This window comes from Pseudopipra pipra, chromosome 2 (assembly GCF_036250125.1).
Source record: "Pseudopipra pipra isolate bDixPip1 chromosome 2, bDixPip1.hap1, whole genome shotgun sequence".
In the NCBI taxonomy this organism is placed as follows: Eukaryota; Metazoa; Chordata; class Aves; order Passeriformes; family Pipridae; genus Pseudopipra; species Pseudopipra pipra.
In genome coordinates this window covers 28,777,082-28,796,272 of record NC_087550.1, presented here as the reverse complement: position 1 = coordinate 28,796,272, position 19,191 = coordinate 28,777,082, and the positions used below count along the sequence as shown (strand labels likewise).

At 38.6% G+C, this 19,191-nt stretch overlaps 1 protein-coding gene across 2 annotated transcripts; it reads left to right on the top strand.

Annotated features, from left to right (window-relative positions):
* Nucleotides 1-341: 341 nt before the first annotated feature.
* Nucleotides 342-17,519, top strand: CASP2 (caspase 2). 2 transcript variants are annotated; one of them, XM_064644716.1, is made up of 10 exons: nucleotides 342-704; nucleotides 4,181-4,348; nucleotides 6,045-6,120; nucleotides 7,482-7,576; nucleotides 9,002-9,178; nucleotides 10,385-10,513; nucleotides 10,952-11,042; nucleotides 11,152-11,213; nucleotides 14,637-14,786; nucleotides 14,878-14,989. In XM_064644716.1, the coding sequence occupies exons 1-9, from the start codon at nucleotides 555-557 to the stop codon at nucleotides 14,760-14,762; spliced, it is 1,074 nt and encodes a 357-aa protein (XP_064500786.1). In that variant the 5' UTR covers nucleotides 342-554; the 3' UTR covers nucleotides 14,763-14,786; nucleotides 14,878-14,989. The 2 variants fall into 2 exon arrangements, with proteins under 2 accessions (XP_064500786.1, XP_064500785.1); XM_064644715.1 differs by lacking the exon at nucleotides 11,152-11,213 and adding an exon at nucleotides 15,601-17,519 and having other exon boundaries at nucleotides 366-704; nucleotides 14,878-14,987.
* The last annotated feature ends 1,672 nt before the right edge of the window (nucleotides 17,520-19,191 follow it).

The window sequence follows — 19,191 nt, the reverse complement described above, 5'->3', positions numbered from 1 at the left end:
TGGTCACTTTGATCTTCCCTTCGTATTTCACATGTTCTCTGCAAACCCTGTGTGCTCCCTGTCTCCCTCTGAACTACTGCGCGTTATCTTTTCTGATTTCAGCTGATTTCCGCTGAAACGCACGTGTAACAAAACACAGGAAACAAAACCTCTAAAATTAAAAAAAAAAAAAAATTCCAAGAACCGGTATGTTCGCAAGGAAAGCCGCAGGCAGGACTCTCTGCAGACACGACCATGCCGCGCCACTACAACCCCCCTGCCATGATTCCACCCCTCCACCCCCCGCCCCTGAGAGGCCGCGCCCCAGCCCGCGCGCGGGCAGGACGCGGCGGGAAACCGCTCCCGGTCCGTGGGAGGTCACGTGACGGCGGGAAAGCGGGTCTCGCGCTTTGAATCGCGGGTGCCGCCGGGAAAAGGCGGGCGGGAAGGGCCTTTTCCGTCTGTTGTGAGCGGGAGGCTGCCGCCCGTGCTATCCCTTCTGAGCGAAAAGTCGGGAGGAGTGTGGGTGGGTCTTTGCCGCTGAGTGTGCCCCGGGTCTCCCCTCTTCTCCCAGGATGCTGGTGGCGTGCGGAATGCAGCGGTGTCACCAGGAAGCGCTCAAGAAGAACCGGGTGATCCTGGCGAAGCAGCTTGTGCTGCATGTACTGGTGGAGCACATGGTAGAGAAAGACATCATCACCCCGGAGATGGTGGAAATGATACAGGTACGCGGGGTGGGCTCGCCTGCGCCGTGGCCATTATTTCTGGCTAAGCTCGGTGTCCTTCTTAGGAGTGGCAGCATGAAAGAAACCTCACCTGTGTGTTACCTGCACATTTTAACGTGGTTGCATTTAGGGAACGTGCAAAGCCATGTGGGGTTTGAGTGTAGCGTGCAGAAGAAATGTGAGGTGCTTTTGGCAATGTGTATTTTGTCAAAAGTTCACTGTTTGGGTGCTGATGTGCTGTTGCAGCAGGCTGCACTTTGTGGATCGGAGTCCTTTGTTGTCTTTTTCAGCCTTTTTTTTTCTCCACTCGTAGAAGCAGAAATAGTACATGTTTCCAAAAGAATACCGTGAAAGCAAGTAAATGAATACGTTGTCAACCAGCTTGTTGTGGCACGTTTCACACAAAGAATTTGTGCTGTATGTGTGTTTTTGTAAACTGCGTGAAGAACCTTGCAGGATTTAAGGCCCACTCTCAGCTGACAAATGGGCCTGTGTTTGTAGGCCTGTGTTACTTACCCTGTGCAGAGGGTACTATGGAGAGCAGTCATTGGAAATAGCTTGGGATTTCTTCCAGAGGGATGGTAGTGCACTGAACACCATGCAGGATGGAGATACAGGTCTTCAGAGAAAGCAGACTGGGAAGGAAATGACTGAAGTTGCACGGCAAGTGCATCTCAGGACTCAAGTAAGCAACTGAGACAGTTTTTAGTTCCCTAGTAAAGTTGATGGTCCTGTAATAAGAACAGGTTATGAACTATTTTCAGGGCATCACTGCTGACAGTGTAAACCTGAGACTGATAAGATTCTTGATAGCAATGACAGAATAACTTCCAGATTAATTTTGAGTCATTGTCAAAGATAACATGAATCACTTTGCATACTTTGGCTCAGTGTCAAAGGTGGGAGGGGAGGGTGATGCCGGAAGAGCCACAGAAGACAAAGGTGATTGAGTTGGATGAAGAGCTCATAAGAAATATGAAGAGTAATTAAAGAGTTTAAGGTGTACATTGGAGAAGAATTAATAAAGAGAAGCAGCTTCCTTTGATGTCTGAAATGTGGGGAGATAGTAGGATCTGACAGGAATGAATTTAAATTGGGTCATTCACAAAGATATTAAACAGTGTGAGGTTTTTTTCCACTATATACACTTTGAATAAAGAGTAAAGAAAAAAAAATTGTGTTTTCTTTGTAGTGAAGATGATGTAAATTAAATTATCTAGGTGAAGACGCAGAAGAGGGGAATTTCGAACACAGAGCAAAAACAAGGTGAAAATAAAGTGGGATAGTGGAAACAGCTGTTTTTAAGGCAAAGTCCAAAATCCACTTTTTAAATGCCTTCTTCTCAGAGCATGAGATGTTCTTCCAGAGCTCTAGGATGGACCTTCAAAATGGCAGTTAAGGTAGCAAGAGCTTTGCTCTTTAAACAGTTGGAACACTATACTGTAAGCAAAGACTGAGACTATGTAGATTTGGAAATTGAAATACTCTGTGTTGATCACTAGACAGTAATGAAGGGATCACTGGTTTTGACAAAGTGATAATAAATTTGTTTAGAATGTTTGTAAAATATGTATGATCTTTTCACAGATTTTGTCTTTATATTCCGGCTCAATAAGACTAATATTATGGAATGTTGACAGAAATTCAGAATTTGTTTTACAACCAATTCCTGTTATGCAGATTATCAAACCCATCTGTGAGGGTACAGAAATAAATTAAGGATGTATTGGAAAATAAAATGAAAGAAGTGTGTCTTAGGGAAGTTTTACTTCTGAATGTTTGCTGGACATTATTTAGTGTAATCTAAATGTGGTGTTGATGTGGAAGTTAAAGAGGTACAGCCTTTTGGGTGTTTAATGAAGCATTAAGGAAGAAGTCTTCCAAAAGCTGACTGGAATATATACAAATACGATGCATACATACATATGCAGAATATGAACGTTATGGAAATTTCTTAACTTTTTAATAAAACTTAAAATCCAGTTCTTAAGGTCAGCCTGTGTTCTTAACTATGATTTATGACTTAAGAGTCACAGATTACGGAAACATTAAGTGAAGAAGATGAGTGATCCTCAGCTTGTCTCAAACAGCTGCAGGCCTAAATAAAGAGAGAAATAAACAATTCATATATACTTTGGAAATAAGATCTCAATTTATTTTATTAGTTAAAATAAAACTCAATGAGCTTACAGGAAGATGTAAGTGTATGGAGCTGATTATTTTCTGTGGACTAATGGAGAAGTGTTACTGGGAGAAAGGGGAAAGTGCCTTCATACCTCTGGAAAGACACAAGTGTATGCACCTCTAGTCAACAGTGCTCTGAAAGCTGAGGATTCTGTGGGAATAGGGAAGGGTACTGGCAAGGGGACAAGGCCATTTATGAGGAGCCTGAAAGAAAGTGATTTGTTTCCTGTAGCAAATCAAGACCAATTTATAGAAAGAAGTTTCATAAATAAGGGAAAGGACAGGAGAATACTGAAGTCAAGGAACACCGCTGATACAAAAATAAATGCTGTTAGTCATGAATGAATCTAGCTCTGAAATTCTCAATAGGTTCATGAACACTGGATCAACAAGATTTTGCAGTATACTAAACTATTTTTTAAATTTTATGAAAGAAGCCAGGTGATGTGATGTCTTCTGTAGCAGAAGATATGTTCCTCAAGGCACTGTTTTCCTGTGATTGCTGTCTTGTTAAGCCTTAATTCTCACCAATTGTTTTCAGTCATCCACCAAAAGGAGACATCTCAGATCTAAGTGATAATTAAAAAAAAAAAAAACACAAAACTTATTTATGATATCCAGTATTTTAGTATGTGATTTTTGGTGTCTTTTAGATTTCACAGGGAAGGTTATTATTGTATAAATTATACATTTTGTTGGCAAATGCCCTGTTAGTGTTCTAACAAATAGAACTTCTTGACAATGTTTAACAAATACATTAATTTCATTTTTGATGGTTACTTTTTCACTTAGACTAGAATATATTGCCTCATTGGTCTAAATGTTACAGTCTGTACATACCAAGTACCATTCTGGAATTGACTGTATATAGTAAGTATTTTACTTAATGTTTTCTGGAGGATTTGAGTATCTGCATGTGACCATAAACGATTGGATAGTAGTGGAATCGTGTTTTGGACTCTTTGTATATTCAATGAGGAAAAATAGATACTATTCCAACGGTAACTGGAAGTAAAAGTTTGGAGAGAATATGGTGTATTACTGTGCATGGTAATGTATGAATTGTTGGCTTGTTGTATTGTTGTATACTCTCATCCTTGAGCAAATAGGAACAGAGGAGTGTGAACAAAATCAGCTAGGAAGAGTATAATAATGGATCTAGCATAGATAAGCATAGTGGTGAAATGTTTATCTGAAATTTAAAAAGTAGTTGTTCTGATAATTCATTGAAAATTAATTGTGTCGCATATTACATAGAACGTGGATTTTGTTTTCTTTTCCTCTGGGTCTAGGCGAAGTCTGGGAGCTTTGACCGAAATGTGGAATTCCTCAATTTGCTGCCCAAGAGAGGCCCTAATGCCTTCTCAGCCTTCTGTGAAGCTTTACGAGAAACCCAGCAGCAGCATCTGGAGGCAAGGATCTTGAAGACAGTGTCCGACCTGAGCCATGAGATTGCAAGGGTATAGCAGTTTTTAAAAAATAAGACGGGTGGACTGCATTTCAGATTGGGTTGGGGACAAAGGACTCTGTCAAATGGGGAAAAAAACAATTGTTTACGAAAAACAGGATGGATTTTGTTGCAAGTTAAATCTTGTAGAAGCCTTAGTAAAAACAGAGAGGAGGGAATTTAGGAAGAAGAGAATTTTCATTCTACCACCAATCACAAGGTGGAAGAGACCTCTGGAGGTCATCAGGCCTGACTCCCCTGCTCAAGCAGCATCACCTTCAGCAGGTTTTCCAGGGTCATGTCCAGCTGGTTTTTGAATATCCCTAAGGATGGAGACTCCGCAACCCCTCTGTGCAACCTCCTCCAGTGCTCAGGCATCCTCGGAGTAGAAAAGTGTTTGCTGATGTTCAGATGGAGCCTCCTGGGTTTCAGTTTGTGCCCATGGCCTATGGTTTTGACACTGGGCACCACTGAAAAGAGCCTGGCTTTGTCCTCTTTACAGCCTCCCTTCAGGTATTCATATGCATTGATAAGTTCCCTCTGAGCCTTTTTTTCTTAAAGCTGAGCAGTCCCAGCTCCCTCAGCCTCTCCCCATATGTGAGGTGCTCCAGTCCCTTCATGTTTGTGGCCTGTTGTTGGCCTCTCTCCAGTATGTCCGTGTCTCTTGTATAGAGGAGCCCAGAACTGGACACAGCACTCCAGATACAGGCTTGCCAGGGCTGAGCAGAGGGGAAGGATCACCTCCCTTTGTCTGTGCTGCTGGCAGCATTCCTCCTAATGCAGTCCAGGGTACTATTTGTCTTTGTGCCAAGTGTACATTGCTGGTTCCTGTTTGACATGTCCTTTACTGCCAAGCTGCTTCCCAGTTGGATGGTCCCCAACATATATTGATGCATGGGATGGCTCCTCCCCAGGTGCAGGGCTTGAACATCTCTTTCTGAACTGTACAGTGTTCCTGGGTGTTCTTACATCCAGCATGTTGTTAATGGATGTCATCATTAATCCAAAAGCTGCAAAGAAAATATTTTCTCCAAATTTTTTTGATTTAACATTCAGTGGTTCTCTGATTAGGAAGCTACTGAAAGCTAGTCTTGTCTGTTGAGGAAAGAGATACTTTTATTTCTTTCTTTTGGTGTTTTTATTTTCACTTTTTCACTATCTGTAGTTGTTAGCATTGAACTAAAGGAAGAATTTTGCAGATTCCATATTCTTAGTGCATTGGCAAGGATGGAAACTCTCATTAAGCATATATTCTACAAAGGAATGGAGACAAGACACTTTTGAACAGAGATGTTCCCTTATTAAAATATAGGATTTATTAGATTATGCTCTTCCGTTTTTTTTTGTTTTCAATTGTGCTTTACTATTCAAACAATGAAATCTTGACAGCAGACAAAAATACAGGAATCACTGGACAAATTTTTGGCCAAAACAAGGAGGATATGATGACCTCAGTGTAAGGTTTCCAGACTGAGAATTTGGGTAGAAGTAGAGATGAGCAAAGAAAGGAAGGAGTTTTATCTTGAGAGAAAATGCTGGTGCCTTGTCATGATATTTTGTTTGGATGTGAACCGTAATATTATTTTCAAGTCATTTTTATGTGTAGGTAAATGCACGTATCTTTTTTCCATGATAACTTAAGGCTTGTACCATAGATGAAAACAATAGCTGTTTTATGCTACTTTTTTTATGTATTGGATGTCTTGTAGCTTGAGCACTGTCATGGATCAGATCTTCCATTCCCTGTCAGTGAGTCCTGTAATTCAAAGAGACCACGCTGGATTGGTGAGTTGTGTGTGACTTTGTGGGTACTTGATTTGATATCTATTTGGCTGCTTCTAATTTCTTAATAGTCTCTTAATTCAATTCTAGAAACAAGCTTGCCACCACTTTGCTCATCCCAGGAATACAAACTTGACAGATAGAGTGATTTAGGCTAGAAAATGGAAGTGAAATAGTATATTGGAAGAGAGAACCAAATTAGTTTCTAGTCAGCTTCATTTACTCCTACAGGAAATTTTGTTGCTTAAAACAGTACACGTCAGTAAAATTTTAGATTTTTCAAAGATTTCCTTCTTTGTTTAAGATTTATAATGGAGTTTCACTGAACTAGAGCTGTGACAAGATACTGATTTTGGGCAGTATGCCTTAACTTTAACTTATTACTTGGAAAAAGCAGTCTAAGTATAAGGCCTTATGTGTGTTACATGAGCGCAACTTGGTTTTCTGTAGCTTCTGTCAGCAAATCAGCTTTTTTTTAACATGCATTTGTGACTTAGACCAGGGAACTGTTCTAATAAATAGTTGTTGGAATGAATTTCCTTGCTAGTATTTATGTTGCTTGTGATAACGTCTGGAGTATTCATTTTCCCTAACTATTTTTTGGAGACTTTTTTGGGTTGGTTTTTTTTTTTTATTTATGTGCAACAGTTTTAGGGTTTGATTGTTTTGATTTTTTTAGAGCATATATTCCTCCATCCAGGAGAGCCACGCCTCAAAAGGCTGAAAAAGAATTTCAAAGGAGATCGTGAATGTCATTAGCTCAGTTTCTTCGGTACAGAGGAGTGTTTGCCTGCAAATGGCAAATAGTTGATTATCATTCCCCTCATCTGCTGTTATCCAGAGAGAAATGTTGCGGCAGATAAAAAAAAAAAGGGCATTGCACTTTGTGAAAGTTGAAAACTTCTCATTTGATCACTTATGCATGTGTTCAGCATGGGAAGCCTTTTATGAAAGGAAAAACATTATTTTGTTTGAATTTTTCTAGCAACATTTTGTCAGCCAAACTGTGAAAGGAATAACATACTGTGCAAAATGACAGCACAAGGCTCTAATTTTAGATGAGAATGGTGTTTTCATTCTGTAGACCCAAATTCACTAGGCCTTAGATAAGTCTAGCCCACATACAAGCCAAAAAACAAGTCACCAATTAAAATAATAATAAAAAAATACCCTTACAGTATGTTTTTCCTGCTGTGTTTCATTTTGTGTCTGTAGTCCCTGATCAAACAAAATTTTTAGGGGTGAGAATAGTATAATACAGAAATATGCCTAAGAGAATATAGTTCAGAATTTGCAAGTTACTTCCTTAATGCAGAGACTTTGTGATTGAAATTTATTATTATTGATATGTTTGCCTTACACAGGACCAATGGAAGTTTCCTTGGATAATGGAGATGGTCACTCAATTCCTCCAGTGAAATATTGCACTCCTGAATTTTATCGTGATCATCAGCACAATGTAAGTCATTAACAGAGAAATTCTTGAGATGTGAAAGTTGTGAGGTGTTTGGTCTATCAGCTGAACACCTGCTACTTAAAATTTTTGAGTTGAAACGCTTCACTGGGATGCAGATCAGTGCTGTGCTATTTGTGTAACTGAAAGGTGTTACCAGTTGTGATCCATTTGATGTAGTTCTCATTTACAAGTGTCAAGAAATTGAAGTTCTGTAACTCTATACAAATTTCTGCCTCTATTTTTCGTTCATGAAGAGCTTGGTGAAATGCCTTTTGTTCTGTTGCTCTGTGTAAGCTGTCAGTATTATTGCCTCAAATTTATCTGTCTTTGTCCTCATCTTCTGTATGATGACACACCCTGTAAATGACCATAAGGTCATTTCAATTAGTAATCACAGACTTGGCTGTTTCAATTGCCAGCTCTACCTGAAAGAGTCCTTAGGCTTAAGAACCAGGTCAGGATTCTGTGCTGGGTAGTACTAGGTAGAACATCCTGAATTTCTAATCTTCTGCTGCAGTGTTTGAAGTTACGTAGGTAGTCTAATCACTTTTTGTTTATTCTGTTTATAAAGCATGGGTTGTGGTGGGGTGGGCTTAAGGAATAAAATTATTTTGTATAATGGGGCAAATGCTTCATTAGGGTTACACAATGTGCTAACAACACTTCTGTCAGAGGCTCTTTGTATAGCAAAACAGAGGTTTTTTTTCTTTGTGTGTTTGTTTTTGTTTGGTTGTTTGATCATGGGTTTTTTGGGTTTTTTTTGAAACTGTCTATTGAGGTGACCTGATTAATAAGCAGTGCCAGTGTGAACTTGACTGGCTCCTTTTACATCTATGCCTGGATACACCTTATTTGATATTCTCCTTTGGTATTAAATTTTACTTCCAATTTACAGGAGTATTAGTAACTGAATTACTATTGATTTGTTGTTGTTAGATTGGTAGGGACAAAGGGGGAAGTTAGTTTGAAGATACTCCTCTTAAATTAGTTGTTTTCCTGTTAAGCTTTTTTGCCAGTCACATAATTTTCAAGATCAATGCCTGACAGTCTCTTGCTGTTACAATTGCACTCACATGCTATTTTACATCTCTGTCTGCTCCCAACAGCAATTAAGAAATACTAGCTAAATGTTCTGAAGTGTTCTTCTAGTACCATTGATGGGGATGGCAGAAATATGTGGGGCCCTGCAGGGGTGAGGGTGAGGAAAGGGGAAGAAAGTTAGCAAGAGCTAATTTGCAGTTTGAAATGAATAAACTGTTTCTTTTAAAATGAGAAGTAAGCCAGTCCAACAATAATAGTATCAGTTGTGGAAGCTTGCAAATACAGGAATATGATATCAAGTTGGTATGTAGATGTTGCTGTTCTACTCTAACACACTGTTATTTCTTTGTGTAGTTTAAATTTATCTGTTTTAAATCTTCTTCTCAGGCATACAAGGTGGTATCAGAGCCCCGAGGCTTAGCACTTATTCTCAGCAATGTCAGCTTCAGCTGTGAGAAGGACTTGGAGTATCGCAAAGGGGGAGACGTGGACTGTGCTTCCCTGGAGATGCTTTTCAAGCACCTTGGGTATCGAGTGACTGTTCTTCCTAATCGAACTGCACAGGTAAGGAGGTGGATCCCAGTACTTCACAACTGGTGTGAATGAGAGTTTGTAACTGTTACATAATCATCGTAAGATGTTCCCTTTGGTGTGTAACTAAGCTTTGAACAGGAAGGTGTGAATTATCACTTATGAATAGAAAATAAGGCTAAATGGGATAATGTCTGCTCACATACTGATCAATGTGAGGAAACTTGGAAGGCAGAGCTCTTACGATGGAAAGCAGAATTACAAAGGACCATGAGAGGTACTACTGCAGTCTGACTCTAGTACAAGGTGCAAGAATTTCTAGACCACACCTTGCATGTGTTTTTAAAACACAAATGAATAAAGTGTACACTTTAGATAGACTTTTACAGTGTTCTGCTGCCCTAAAAATTAAACTTTGCAAATACTTGATGTAGTATTTGCAAGTGTGATGTTTTCATGTCCTTTCATTGATGAAGTCAACTGTCGTCCTATTTATCAGTCTTTCAGTATCTGTGCAGTTAAGTTCCACTTTTTCCGTCTTTGCTTTGCTAAAGAAGAGGCTGTGTTTCACTTAAGAAAGTTAGTAGCGTTCAGTGACTAACTTAATCAAGCCACTATCCCTGGGAATGCAACTGGTGCCTTTTCTAGCTTCATTTGTTCTTATTTCTTTTAAATCCCTGTGAACCCAGGTGGTACAAAACCTGTTAAAGAGTGTTTTACTCAAGAAAGCAGCTTTTACAACATTATAATAATACTTTTGCACCTGCCATGTTGTCAGAGTTTGTAAAGTTTTTCAGTTTAAATTATTTATTGACCACTAGTGTTTGAATGCCTGAAGTCCCAGAGTATATATCTGTTAAGTTGCTCCAATATACCAGTCAGACTCAAGTGTCAGTGTAAAACCTTTGTAAAATACCAGTTAGTTTCTTCTGTGTTGAATCCACATGTACCAACTCAGGTACTTGCTGCATCCCCCTGTTGGCCAAGTGATTCTTACTTCACAATGTCATACTTAGAACTGAATATTACATGAAAGAACAAGAACATTTTGCTGGGTTTGGGTGGTTTTCTTTAAATAAAACACATCTTTTTACTATAAACTTGTTCTATGTAGGCTTTTTTTGGTAGTTTTTTTTTTTTTGTAAGAGGAGGGACCAGTTATGTTTTTCCATGAATACTGACTTGCATTCCCTGTGCAAGTCTGGAAAGGATTAAACAGGTTTTTTTATTCTGTTCCAGGAGATGCAGAATGCATTGGAGAGATTCTCCAAGCTTCCAGATCATCAGTACGTGGATTCCTGCATTGTAGCTTTGCTTTCCCATGGTGTGGAGGGTGCGGTTTATGGTAGTGATGGCAAGCTACTACAGGTAAATTGCTGTATCCCGATGTGGTGTTGTAGGTTGTCTCTAGGAAAGTACCAAGAAAGAGGGGGGAAAAGTTTTAAGAAAATGAAGTGATGGGAGACGGAGGATTCACATTTTTTTTAAATGGAAAAAATAAGGGCTTGTGGGAAGAAAAGGGCAGGAGTCTGTGAGTGGTCTGGAAGATAAAGACTGGCGAGTAGGGGGAAATCATTTCATTCTCTCTTTCTGTACCAGTACTAGGTAGAGTGCAAGAACTCAAACTAGCAGTAGCTGGGGTAAAGGGTGGGGAAGGGGTGTGTTTGTCATATGCTGAGTTTGGAGATAAAGGAGAAAATACCAAGACTGATGAGGTAATAACCAAAATACAGGGAAGCAAGGTGAGGCTGGGTTTGGCTTATAGAAGGCTACAGTGAAGAATATTTATCTTCTTTCTTCTCTCAGTTGCAGGAGGTTTTCCGGCTCTTTGATAACGCAAACTGTCCAAATCTCCAGAATAAACCTAAAATGTTCTTTATTCAGGCCTGCCGGGGAGGTGAGTGCCCAAGTGCTAAAAGTACTTGGCATGCCATTAAGGCTCGTTCTGCACACATGCACACCCTCACATTCAACTTGCTGTCATCTCTCCTGTTTGCTTCTCTCAGGTGTAAGTGGGACCCATATTCACCTCCCTCTGCCCTGCTGCTGCCACTGCATCTGTTGCTCTGTAAGTGTCTTTTGCTCTGCATGAGGTGTGTGCATTGACTTGCAGACCTCAGAGCACCTTAGTGACATAAAGCTCTGTCATACCCCACTCATACATTGAGGCTTTCTCGTACTGTGCCTGCATTAAGGGGAGTGGGGCATACGGTGCACAAATTGCAGCACAGCATGGAGAGGTACACTGGTACTGGAGTATTGTCTGAGATCATGTCTTTCTCTTCATCCTCAATGTGTTGCATCTCTTGTGGTTGTCTCTTGAGCTGTCAGAGTTGGTTCCAAGTATTTTTGGGGGTGTGTCTTTTTTTTTACTTTACCCTAGCCTGTTTTCAACCTCAAAATGGCCATTCTTTCTACCCTATTCCTCATACTGTTAGAGAATTCTTACCTGCTAATGTACAGAACTCTTTCCTTGATTCTCATACACCTGTTCTTTTTCTATGCTTTGTAGGTTTTGTCTTTTTTTTTAATTCTGCTATTCCTTTTCCTTCTTTTTGTAACTAAACACATATCTGTAACTAACCACCTTTTAGATCTGCTAATGACTGAATTTTTCCATCAAGTGTTTGGACTTTCTGAGATCGCTGTGAAATTCCAGATACTCCAAAGTGAAGTTCTATCTTATGGTTTTGTTTTTTCCCCTTGTGATAGAGATTCTAATGTATATGCTCTTTCCCCTGCTTTTCCCTTGTTCCTTGCAATTGTCCTTTTCTTTTTATTTTTCTCAAGCTTTATAGTTTGTCCTCTAGCCGAGAGGACAGTTCATTCACCTGTTATCTAACCTTGTTTAATCCCAATGCAGGGAAAAACCTAAAGTCTACGTGAAGTATTTTGACAATCAGAAACTTTCCAATCCCTCTAAGTATTTGGAAATATTGTAACATGCATGTTTACAATATGTAATGAATGTGATTGCTTTCCTTATGTTATTGAACGTTTAGATACTCCTGAGCAAATGTGAATGCACAGACTCAGTGTGGAAATAAATGTAATGAAATAATTGGTAATTAGGTTTATTTGACTGTAATGTTACCATAACAAGTCTGTTAAGACTAACAAATCAAGCTTGGCCTTTTTATTCCCAAAAAAGTTGCAGTTAAGAAAGAGTAGTAAAGTTTACTACGCACAATACTTTAGAACTGGGATACTCTGAAAGACAAAGGACTGAGACTTGAACAACTGAAAGGAAAAACTCTTTCCTCGATTAAAAAAAAAAAAAAAGGCAAAACCCTGCCCTTTCTAACCTCTTTTAAACCTTGATTAATAGTTGGAGGGGAAAGCCAGTTACAAAGTAATTAATTGTCAACAAAAATGTGTACCCTTTCATGTTAGCATTCAAAGGTTAGACTAGCCAATACAATTTTTTTTCAAAAACAGCATTTAAAAGACTGTATAAATAGTATGGAAACTTCAGAATAGTAGTAAATCTGTCAGTGCCGTGCAAGTTAGCTGGAGCTATTTGAAACAAAATGAGAAATACACAGGTTATTCTTCTTCCCTAATGTTATGTAGTAAGCCTGCTCTATGTTCTATTAATGGCACATTAAAAAATGTAGCTAAAGAAGATTCAGTAAAGTGTTAATTTCCAAAGAGCCTTTGGCAGGAGTCTGCTAAAGAACTGAAGTAGTCCACCTACAGTCATGGATCAAAAAACAGTGGCTACAGAAAACAATGGGAAAAGTTTCAGTATGACATAATGTAACTCTGAATCTGCTTTATATCTGTGTTTAGTGTAGTAGTTGATCTAGAAGAGTAAAGAACTGTGCTAAGTAATGACAAATGGGTAGTTAGCAGTTATTTAAATCAGTTGGCGAAATACCTATCTGGCAGCTTCAGTAAAATGTGAACAGACTAGATCAATCTGTGTGGCTGTTATTGCTGATATAAATTAAGAGGTTAAGTGTGCAGAGGGTTAGTGTTTTACAGGTTTTAGTTATGTTGGTAAGTTGACTTGAGTGGTGTTTGAAGACAAATGCACAAGGAAGATGTGTAATTCTGAAGCTTTAATAAAAAAAGTTTTGACTTTTTACATAACGGGATGATGGCAGTGTGAATAATATAGCTTGACTGTAAAATTACCTGAGTCTTATCTGAAATAACAAACACCGTAAACAGTACACTGAATTTTTAAGAAGATAGAGAACTGAAGGGATTTGGAAAACTGTGATAAAAGACATGAAAAAAGTGTGGTTAAAAATGGAAAAATTTGCATTGCTGCCTTAAAGAGATGAGGAAGAAACTTAATGGAAGTCATTTGAGCTATGGAGCATTATTCTAGGCTGTATCTAACCTGTCAGACAATCACAGCCCTCCCACTGCTGCTTTCACTTTAGAGGAAAAGAACAATGTTGCTGACTTATGAACTGACCATTTCCTGTGCATAATTATGAGATACCTCTAGTGCCACTGCCTGTAAAAGGGTTAGAAGTCCAAATGTACTTCGAAGGCTTGAGCTGGCATCAAAAACTAAGAACCATCTAACAGGAAGGCCTTTGAAGTGGACACTTTCATCTCCTAAGACTAGTCTGACCCATGCTGTTAGGAAGAAAGTAGAATAATAGATTCTCATCTTAAAAGTAAAGGGGGGGAGAAGGCAAAATTATATAAAAATGTAGCTTTAATTTTCTTACAACATATCTGAACTATCAAAGTTATCACCACTAAGCAATTAATGTAGATTATAATGGAAACTCTGCATCATGTGAAAAAACCAATTAAGAATATCTATACTTTTATAGTACATACTAATAAATCTTAGAAAAGGCATCAAATACTCTCTCAAGATTTTAAACTAATCTCCGTGTACTGGAGTTCTCATATTTGGGCTCAGATTATTTTGCATTTTACTGCTGCACAATTTATGCTTTTGATTAATACAAGCAGTATTGCAGTCAGGTTTTAGAACTAGGTGAGATACTTGGTCCATATTTTCTATATAGCTTGGAGGTAGACCTGAGCAACTAAAATTACAGCTCTTGTTTGAGTTCTGCAGTAAATAGGTCTTTAGCACTGCAAACTGCACTAGATGTTTTTGGATATTTTTCAGGTAGGTACAAGTGGAAAATCAAAACTTTATGGCTAGGCATCAAATCCTTCCATGCATGGTGGAGAACTGTCAGAAACTTCTCTTCTTTCATGGTTATCCCATGAACTGCATAGGAGGAGGGAGGAGCAGACATCAGCATGCAGACCAAGTCAGGTTAAGCTGAGCAGTTGTTGTTATCTGCATTAGTTTGTGCAGAAGGACTTTCAGATGAGTTCTTAAAACAGCTGAAGAAGCTTAAAGTTCATGCAAAAGCTTTCTGCTTGACAGCGGTTGTGGCATTGCTGACCAGAGCCCAAAAGTAAGGAAGTACAGGAAAACTACACCCAGTAATTCTGGATAATTTCTTCTCCCCCCCCCGCCCCTCCTTGTTTACTGCCACCACAGATAAGTTCGACCAGGGAGTGGATCAAAGAGATGGGAAGGAACGGTCAGATTCCTCAGGCTGTGAGGAAAGTGATGCAAACAAGGAAGAAAGTCTCAAGCTGCGTCTGCCTACGTGCTCGGATATGATCTGTGGATATGCTTGTCTGAAAGGTACTGGGTAGAGGCCCTAGTTGTTTGTGCATAAAGAGGTTTTATGTGTCTTTGTTCCCCAAAAACTTCATCGTAGACACTTTCCTTTCAGGCACTGTGGCCATTCGAAACACCAAGCATGGATCCTGGTATATCGAAGCTCTCACCTCTGTGTTTGCAGAGGACTCCCGAGACACTCACGTGGCTGACATGTTGGTGAAGGTAAGCAGGAGTGTATTCACCCTCCCACTTTTACCTGGTTTTTGAAGAGCCTTTCAGTGCTTCAAAATGGTAGGATTAGTCTACTGTTAAAGCAATTGTTCTTGCCTTGTTTGTAGCAAAATTACTATTTCTTTCCCAGTTCATATTTATTTATTTATATGCAGTTCCATAGCAGTTTGACCAAAGTAAAAATGCTGTTTCTTGCACTGCTTTTGTTTCACTTGTGTGGTCACATGATGAACTTGCAAGAAGAATTAATCTTTCTTGCCAGGAATTACTTTTCTTCTATAGAAATAACTTTCTTTTTCAGGTGAATTCATTCCCTGAACAGGCACACCACATATCTGTAAAAGCTCTAGTACTCACATAAGGTAAAGATTGAGAAAATCGGGGAAGAAGGAGTGAAGAAATCAGTGTGATCACAGCAACTTGAGCTGCTGTGGAACTGCACCCTAGTTCTTTCTCCTTCTTAGTTTAGAGAGGCAATACAAAGAGGACTACTTAATATGTTAAACAGAATAATCTATGAGTACAGAAAACAATGACATTTTTCTTCCATCTTAATCCTTCCAGTCATTTTATTTTTTTTTATTTTTTTTAATATCACATCTAGGTGAATAGGCAAATCAAGCAACGAGAGGCTTATGCCCCAGACACAGAATTTCACCGCTGCAAGGAAATGTCAGAATATTCTAGCACACTCTGTCGGGATCTTTACCTGTTTCCTGGCTATCTACCAGGAAAATAACCTTCTGTATTTGAAGAGGGATACTGCCAAACCTGAACTTTGACTATGGATGTCTGCATTTTTATTCTTATTGACTGTGACATCAGATGTGCGAGCAAGGAATGCTTCTTCATCTGGCCAGTCCAATTCTTGCTTGATGTGTTTTTCTAAAATATTCTGGCAACTCTCTTTGTAATCTGATTCAGTTCAGGGTTTAAAATTCTAATATCCTGATTTGCTTTGTATGTATAGAAATTGATGGGAAGAGGATCAGCACTAGAATTTGGAAGACATGGGAACATCCTTTGGAAGGAGATGTGAGGACATTTATAAACAAAGTGAAAGTGAAAATTTACTATTAGTACAACTTTAAAAAAAAGTTAAGCCTTTCTGAAAGGAAAATTAGTCATAAAATGCTACTTATGCTTGTATTTTAAAAATTTTAAATACTTTCTGTGTTGTTCTTCATACAGGACAGTTTACTACTGTGTATATTAGAAAAAGAGCTCCCTTGTAAAGGAGAATCCTCCCCCTCTTTAAAATGAAAGGTTATGTTCTCAGTATTCAGCACTTTCCTACCCATTGTGATCACTTAAAAGTCTATTTTTCTACATTCTTTCTATAGTGAAGTTATCAAGGGAGTTACAAGACATCCCAGATTATCAGCAAAACAAATAGAGACCTAGACAAGTCTGCAGAAACTGCCCCAGAAATAGGTTTAAATCTATAAATTGTAGATTAGTTCCCCATAGTCACAAGAATGAACAATTGCATGGAATATTATTTTTCAGGAATTTGTTTGCCATACTAGTTATGTGTCATGACTGACAGCATTCAGTCTACCAACTTCTCAGGAGTCTGTAAACTGTACAACTGAAGCCCTGAAACCCTACAGCCTTGAACAAAAGGATCGCTTGTTTTTTTTTAATTAGCAAAAATATTCAGGCAGCTCTTTACAGTCTAAGTTTGTTACTTAGATTATTTATCACTGCAGTTTGTTTCCCTTTAAATGAAAGGGAAGAGTTTCACATTATTACCCTATTATGAGTTTTCTTTCTTCAGCCATGGTCATTGGAAAGCATAATCTACCACTTCTTTTGAAAATTTCCTTCACAGTCTCTTCAAGCTGTAACTTGGCTCTTGCTGCATCCAATTGCAGTTACTCCCATTTGATGTGATGTGGGAGATGGGCATTTTTCTGGTTTTGTGGTAGAGCCTAAATCCTGGGATACTGGATTACATATGGACTACAGGCTGTTCACTTGAGTCTCAGTCTTCTTCATTTTGTAGTAGTAAGTTGGCATAGTTCCTGGCTTACTCCTTTTCTAATGTAAGTATGGCTTTTAAAATATTTTTTTTCAGGATAGAATTATGAATAGGAAGCACAAAGGGATATGAAGGGAGGCTGGAAAACTAGGCATATGCTTTTTTATTATTCTACCTAGGAAAATGAAGGCTGAGTTTCTTCCAGTTGACAAAGGTGCATCATTAACATTTATCTTGCATTTATCTTACACACAATGTGATAAACGGAACAAGAATCATACTTGCCAATTGGTGCCTTACTCTGAAGTTTAAAGGCTGTTGTACCTTCCTGGAGTATAAACAGTCTTCCTGAGTGCTCCCTCTATGAAATGGTGCAATATTTTACAGATAGGTATATTGATGAAGAGTCCACTCTGATGGATTAAATTTCTGTAGGATTGCATCAGGTTGTATTGTCACTGCCACTTTTGTATGTTCTTTTTGTATACTTGTATTTTACTGCCTTGAAGCATTAAAATAAAGAATTCTTGTTTAATTAATCTGTGCAGTATCTTCCATCTGGAGAGTCAGACCTCTGTGCAGAAATGGAGGTTCTATATAAAAACAATTTCACGTAATTTCTTGAGATAGTACATCCCAGAGGCACTTTTGAACTCTTAGGCCTGCTACTTGCTAGCTGCAACCAGTGTGAGTTGCTTTGAAATTTTGATAACACCTGAGCTAAACAAAGGCTAATACATTAATAAAGACATATGAGGCAGAGCCACCAGGTAGGAGGCTGATGATGTACTTCAGCACATCAGAAAACTTTGGGCTTGGTGTTCTTGCCAAAATGAATGGCTCCTGAAAAAAAGGAGTCTTGGAAAGAGGAAGAGCCCAAACAGAAGGTGAAGACACCAGCTGGAGGAAAAATCCTGGAAGTGGAATATCCAAGGAATCAGAGAGCTGCATGGGAACAAATGCCAGGGGGTGCCCAGAGGCCTTGATGTGTTATGCCAAAGACTTGTAACTTGGAGCAGCTGTACAGCACGGAACCAACAGAACTTTCTGTTCCACCTTCACAAACAAGCAATGAAAGCCAACGAGTGTGAAATAAGAAGGTAAAAGCTCTGTTTTCATTAGTTCTAAAATAATCCCCAGTATCCAGACCCACTAGAGGTTGCCATTTACCGTGTCATTTGTTACACCTAGAAGAGTCCGAGTTCTGTTTTTAGTGAAGGAGTACATTGGTTTTGTTAATACTACTGAATTCTGATACAGGAAATCTAGTAGTAATATTAGCACTGGAATTATCAACATCTACTTGTGGAGAAAGTGTTTCTAGTAGTCCAGAAGTTGTAGTAAACAAGATGTTTGTATTTTCACAGAAGTAAGTTTTGAGCTAGTAGTATAGTATAAGGAATTAGTTTTAATAGTTGGGATAGCTGACAAATGTTAACAGCTTCACATTTTGTCTTGAAACCTAAAGAATAAGGTCAAAGATTTTGTTTTATGGGATGGGGAGTGAAAACAGTGGATCCAATGATGACAAAGTATTTTAAAAATCTTAAATTGTATGAAAATATCTATTAATTATTTATAAATTGTACATTTATTTAAAATTCAGTATAATCAATGAAATTGTAATTCTAAACTGATTTTGTTTCCATATTTACCATTATTAAAAGTAATAGGTACTCAAAGGATCCGAATTTATAAAAATAGTCATTGGTCCCCTTAAAAATTAGGATGTACAGAATGGTACTGAAAGAGGGCATGCTTTCCAAAACATGAAAAGATTTGAGTAACAGCTTATAAATAAAATTTATGCAAAGCTGAGACTCCTAACATACACAGTACCTGTGTTGTGCAAAGTGTTCTTACCCTTCAGGGTATGAGAATTCTTCACTACATCACAACACTAAATTATTAAGTTAGGAGAAGGAAATGCAAGAAAAGAAGATACTGTTATGTAATAGATGATGTCATCAGCATATGCATACAGAAAACAGTTTCTTTAAAAGGAAGGGAATGAAACAAGGATCTCCAGAGAAGTTACAACCAATCATTGTCACAGGATCAGCAGCCTTGGTGAGTCTGTTTAACTAAGAGTGAGCTATGTCCTACTCAGTGCAATTTGGCCTGGTGTTGCTGCTTTTGCCATTCCTACACACAGAATTCTCTCTCGTGAAGATATTCTTTTGTTTCCATTCATCTGCATTTGGTACCTGG

What these genes read in the sequence shown, in the direction of transcription:
- CASP2 (XM_064644715.1), top strand. Translation starts at nt 555, where the DNA reads ATGCTGGTGGCGTGCGGAATGCAGCGGTGTCACCAGGAAGCGCTCAAG. An exon ending in TTCCTAATCGAACTGCACAG is followed by an intron (nt 9,179 to 10,384) that starts GTAAGGAGGTGG and finishes ATTCTGTTCCAG; the next exon opens with GAGATGCAGAATGCATTGGA. An exon ending in TATTCAGGCCTGCCGGGGAG is followed by an intron (nt 11,043 to 14,636) that starts GTGAGTGCCCAA and finishes CTGCCACCACAG; the next exon opens with ATAAGTTCGACCAGGGAGTG.